We start from the raw sequence: 6247 nt of genomic DNA on the forward strand, positions 1-6247 counted from the left end.
TTGTGGTCCTGCAGCAATTTCTAGTCATCTGGTTGATGGTCGGTTTCTTCCCAAACTTGGAAGTTCAATCTGAGCATTGAGGAGCATGCAGAAAAGGAAACAGAAAAACAACAGCAACAACAGAAAAAAAAAAAATCAAAGAACAGGGAAAAAGAGAAGAAAAAACGAAGAGAAAAACTTTTTAATAAAACTAAAAGAATTTCAATAAAACCCCAAAATTAGAAAACCACGCAGTGCATGCTGTGCAAAATGGCTAGTTTGCAGGAGCCATGAAGGTGTGTCTTCAAGAAGGCCTGTTCCCTTTCTTTTGCTTCTCCACGCGAGTTTTGTGTGTTGGAGGCCGAATTATCAGTGGGAAATCTTCATTTCTCGGTGTCCCCCAAAATGGCTAGTTTGCAGGAGCCATGAAGGTGTGTCTTCAAGAAGGCCTGTTCCCTTTCTTTTGCTTCTCCACGCGAGTTTTGTGTGTTGGAGGCCGAATTATCAGTGGGAAATCTTCATTTCTCGGTGTCCCCCAAAATGGCTAGTTTGCAGGAGCCATGAAGGTGTGTCTTCAAGAAGGCCTGTTCCCTTTCTTTTGCTTCTCCACGCGAGTTTTGTGTGTTGGAGGCCGAATTATCAGTGGGAAATCTTCATTTCTCGGTGTCCCCCAAAATGGCTAGTTTGCAGGAGCCATGAAGGTGTGTCTTCAAGAAGACCTGTTCCCTCTATATGTTACATATTTTTTTTTTTTGAGAGATTTTCACTGTAGGGCGCGTGCGCTCGCCAGATAGACAGAGAGAGACATAGAGACAGAAAGCGAGAAATCACCCCCCAGGGGGGATGGTCATGCCGCAATCCCTTCTCCATTCTCCTCTCGGGATCTTGGGCACACACGCACATGCGCCCGGCGTGTTTTAAGCCACCGGGTCCGGGACACGAACCGTGGTCAACTACGTGGGAGTCCAGCGACATAGCCATTACGCTAACTGCTGGTTCCCCTTATATGTTACATTTTTAAAGAAGGTAACAGTAATGTTTCATTTATTTAACATCCTAAGAAAATGAAGGATTCCTAATTAGTGAATTTCTTGTACAGTTTAAATTTACTCCTTTAAGTGCTGTAAGTTAATTTTAAACAACAGCTATTTTAATGGTAATCTTCTCTGTAAAATTTTTTATATTCTCATAAATAAGACAATTGAAACTTCTAGATGATGTAAAAATCTTATGATACTGTATAATTGGTCATGTTCTATGAGGATTGTTTGCTGTGTATACAGAAATAATCTTGAACAGCTACGATTTTTTGTGTTTGTGTTTTGTTTTATGTATTTTGATGCTTTTATAAGTTTTATCTCCTTTGATAAAAAAACTGTCATTTCTTGTCTAATATCTGTTGTCCATTGGCCTATTTCTACTCTTCTACTCTCCTGTTACTATATTCACTTAAATTCCAAAAAGGATTTAAGATTACTTAAAATGTATCAGGAAAACCCCATGGCCTAATGTTTATGGGAGCTAGATCCCACATGATCAGCCATACAGTTTGCATGCCTGCCCCAGCGGCTCAAAAACACTGAAATCATGTGCATGCATCCTTCCCTCATCAGGGAAGGATGGAGAAATGGAGAAGGGATTACAGTATGAACATGCCTCATTGGGAGTATTTTCTCTTTCTCTCTCTCTCCGTCTCTCCATCTCTCTCTAGTGAGTGTGTGTGTCCTCTGGCATCTGGCAATTACGCACGTACACACACACACACACACACACACACATACACACACACAATCTGTACTCTATGTTTTGACAAAGAGGGAGAGGAATACTGAACTTTGTGGCCAATTGAGAGCCAACCTATGTATGTTTTAATGGAGAGAAGGGCAAAGTACTCTCCTAAAAGATCAGTTTGTAATCCCTCTACTGTGCTAGAGAGAAGAGTAGTTAGGCTTCTCATAATTGTGCCTAATAGGATTGGCTCAGTAGCACAGTGGTTAAAAGGAGTCAGGGGGCTGGCAGGTGGTGTGGTGGATAAAGGCGCTGGACTCCCACATGGCCGCCCACGGTTCAAGTCTCTGACCTGGTGGCTTGCTTTCTCCCTTTCTCTCTCTCTCTCTTTCTTGCTTTCTGGTCAAATGAAAAAAAAAAAGAATGAATAAATAAAATTAAATAATTATAAAAAAAAAAAAAGGAGTAAGATCCTGCATGACTGACTGTGGTTCAAGTTTCTGGAGGTTTGAAAAACATGCTGAGCATGTGCACATATATGCCCAAAATCCTGATGGGAAGGAGGAACAAAGGAGGAAGGATTGGGGCATCTTACCATGCCCCATGGGAGGGGGTAGTTTTTAAATCCCTCTTTTCCTCTCCCTCCCTCCCTCCTTCCTTCCGTCTCTTTCTTGGGTGAGGACATGTGTCCGCTGGCAATAAAATTAACTTTTTTTTGTCTAACACACTAGGGTTAAATGGGCTTTAGGAATAAGGCTCAAAGTGTTCTCATAAAGTATATAAATTTAGGATGTACTTTTATTTGATAATTATTAATTTAATGCTTGAATAGCTAATATGTTCACGAAAGTCAGACCTCTAAAAATATAACATGTAAATGCAAAGTCTCCACTTAACACTCATTTGCTCAGTTCCTACTGATCCCTTAACCATTAGTAGCATTCTGTTCTTTCTAGTTCCCTGTTTTCTTGGTAATCCAGAGCTATGAAATTGATGGATTCCTTTAGTTGAAGAGAACCAAAACATTTTATAAGACCTTTCCAAGAGTATTTTCTCTTCTTCCCCCAACCCTGTTGTACTTCACACCCTTCCCTTTGGCTGGTTGGAATGAAAGGTCTTGACTTTTCTCTGACTGGAAAGATGTTACACATATTCCAGTATTGCCCCGCTTCCTTTGCCTAGTGACTGGATTGATCACTGTTTTACCTACATCTTATCTTGTTCCAATATTGAAAACCGGGTGTTTCTGTTATGCATTTTCTTAAAGTTAGACTATACTTATTTCAGAAATGGTTTTTAATCTTAAGGCCCAATATGAATGCTTTATTTTTTACAATAAGTTTTTGTCTGCATTTAGATGACACAGTTAACTGGTATTCCAGTAGTGAAGAGGAAGAAGGAAACAGTGTAAGGTCAATACTGAAAACATTACAGAAACAAACTGAAACTTTAAGGAATCAGCAACAACCTTCCACAGAACTCAGCACTCCTACTGATCCAAGACTTGCTAAAGAAAAAAGTAAAGGAAACCAAGTGGTTGACCCTAGGCTTAGGACTGTCCCAAGACAAGACATTAGAAAGCCTTCTGAATCTGCCCCACTGGATCTTAGACTCTCATGGGATCCCAGGAAATTAAGAGGGAATGGAAGTGGTCACGTGGGCTCTTCTGTTGGTGGAGCAAAGTTTGATTTACATCATACAAATGCTGGCACTAATGTCAAACACAAAAGAGGAGATGAGGATGATGAAGACACAGAAAGAGAACTGAGAGAAAAAGCTTTCATAATACCTTTGGATTCTTCACCTGGTATAATGCTCCAGGATCCAAGGTCACAATTGAGACAGTTCAGTCACATTAAAATGGACATCATCCTAACCAAACCCAACTTTGCAAAACACATTGTATGGGCTCCAGAAGACTTACTTCCAGTACCTTTACCTAAACCTGATCCAGTATCTTCAATCAATTTACCTCTGCCCCCTCTTATAGCTGACCAGAGGCTCAGTAGATTATGGAATACAAAAAGTGATCTTCATCAAAACACAGTGTCTGTTGATCCAAAATTAGCAGCAAAAGCCAAAATTAACACAACTAACAGAGAAGGCTACCTAGAACAATTAGGAGACTTACATAGTTCAAGTGGTAAATTAGGGGACCCTAGGCTGCAAAAGAATTTTGATCCTAGACTTCACAGACTGTCTAATACAGAATCTCATCAAGTAGTTTTGAAGGAATCACATACATCAAAGGGTACCTCTCACATAGCCAGATCAAACCCTGGTTCATCACAGCCCTCAGGGGCAGTAAGCAGCAGTGCTGGTCCCGGGGCTCTGCCTCCATACGCTCCTAAGCTCTCATCATCAGCTAGCCTTCCACTGGGGACTCCAAGTTCAGTGCTCAGTGGTATTAGTTTGTATGACCCAAGGGAGCATGGTTCATCTCCATCAGAGTTAGCAACAGTTTCTTCAGGAGAAAATGCAGAGAACCAGAAAAAAAGTGGTGGTTTAAAAAGTAGTGACAAAAATGAGCCTTCTCCTGGAGAAGCAATCCTGTCACAGAAAACCACTCCCAATGTGGAAGTCACTGTAGAAGGACCAGCTGACCCACAGGCAGATACTCTCAGGAGTCCTGGGAAGGCTCAGGTCCCGGCAGTGCACAGTCTTCCTATTCAGGCACTAACAGGCTTGATTAGACCCCAGTACAGTGACCCAAGGCAGTCAAGACAGCCAGGGCAGGTGAGCCCAACCCCAGAGGGTGATCCCAGTAGAGAAACAGATGACAAATCTCTGAAAGAGGTTTTTAAAACTTTTGATCCAACTGCTTCACCATTTTGTTAGCTGTTGTGTAGTTAAGCGATTCTTTTCATTCATGTGACTATTGCAGCCCCTCTACTGTTTTGTAACTGGTTTACCTCTATAGTTTATTTATTTTTAAATTATAAACACTTTTCAGCTGCTAGTATCAGAACCACATGAAGTTATCCTCTAAAGCCTGTGGTATTTTATATAATATTTTTATAACTTGAAGAAACTGTAGTAATTGACATAGAAACTTATATATCATGTTAGCATCATTCAGAGTACTTTTATTGTAAATAAACCATCATGAACTCAACATTCTGCCTGAAGATATGCCAGTTGTCTTTCATAATCAATGTTTAGATAAATGATTATCACTTTTATATGGTTGTTTAGTTTCAAGCAATATGATGTACATTACTTTTGAGAAACAGTATTTTGACTAGGACCCTCTATTTGTCAGCACAGAACTTATTGATATATAATGCTAACTGCTAAGTAATATGTAAAATGAACTAAAGAAAGATTTTAAAATCATAATTAGGAGAACAGTTCATGTTTAAGGGCATCACTTTTATTAGTATTGGCAATATTTGTGTAAATGAAGAATTTGAATGTCATATCTTTTCAAAGTATTTTTTCTGATATGTAAAGTAAATGTTTCTTTATTTTTTATTTTTTTCTAATTTATTTATTATACATTTAATCACATTATTTAACTTATAAAGTGAACATTTCAATATGTGAACATTTCTCCCCAATCTGGTTGTTCAAAATATCTTCAACAGATAACCCTCCCCGTCCCATCAATGCTCTATCTCCACAACCCTCCTCAAAATGTCCTTCTCCAGGCCTCACTCCTCCACACATACACCACATCTGGTAATCACACCCATCTCGTGTGTTTGTACATCCTTTAGTCAGTCAGTTTCAGTCATAGAGTGCAGACACTCAGTATATATTAAGTGGGGACATACAATGTCTCTCCTTCATAGCCTGGCTTGCTTCTCTCAGCAGTAAATCTTCCAAATTCTTCCACTTTAGTGATGCCCTTAGAACAGTTCATGTTTAAGGGCATCACTTTTATTAGTATTGGCAATATTTGTGTAAATGAAGAATTTGAATGTCACATCTTTTAAAAGTATTTTATTGTATACCGTATCATAGAAGGTGGAGGCTTATAAGTAGAATGCTTTGCTAATGTGAAAAATTCCCCAATTCTCTAACATAACTTTTTTAATTTAATTTTTCAAATTAAATAGTTATGAGTTACTGCTGTGTTACATTGTGATGTTTATGTGCTTCGATACTTTTGTCTTTAGCAGCATAATTTGTTACTTTTCCAAATGATGTAGCTGCAATAATTGTGTTCATCATGACTTTGGCAGTTTTTAACAAAATTTTGAAAGATCCAGTGAGTCTGTAGTGGTTATTAAATTGATAATGTTTTAAATGTCTAGGTTCTATATACTTTTTTCTTAAGTAGCGAGAAAACGTAGAGATTGCAGGTATAGTCAACTGTATATGGTTACCAATAAAGAATCTCTTTCAGATCTCCCCCAAATGGTGTTCTGTAACTGAGGGAATTGCCTGGCGTTTTAAGTATTTAATGTCTTCACAGTTTCAAAGTCTCCAAAATTGATTAGAATTGTATTTTATGGAAAAAAAAAAACTTACATTAGTTCTTGTGGATTTGTAAAGGACAACTCAATTTGTTTTATACATACATAATTTGTAAACA

At 38.6% G+C, this 6247-nt stretch overlaps 1 protein-coding gene across 1 annotated transcript in view; it reads left to right on the forward strand.

Annotated features, from left to right (window-relative positions):
• The window catches only part of ZC3H6 (zinc finger CCCH-type containing 6), a 79630-nt gene extending 74515 nt beyond the window's left edge, over window positions 1–5115 (forward strand). Inside the window, exon 12 of the mRNA XM_006156677.3 lies at window positions 2951–5115. Within this exon, the coding sequence (XP_006156739.1) occupies window positions 2951–4545 (1595 nt within the window). The 3' untranslated portion in view covers window positions 4546–5115. The remainder of the gene's footprint in view (window positions 1–2950) is intronic.
• The last annotated feature ends 1132 nt before the right edge of the window (window positions 5116–6247 follow it).

Source organism: Tupaia chinensis, unplaced genomic scaffold (assembly GCF_000334495.1).
Source record: "Tupaia chinensis unplaced genomic scaffold, TupChi_1.0 Scaffold000511_1, whole genome shotgun sequence".
Taxonomy (NCBI): domain Eukaryota; kingdom Metazoa; phylum Chordata; class Mammalia; order Scandentia; family Tupaiidae; genus Tupaia; species Tupaia belangeri.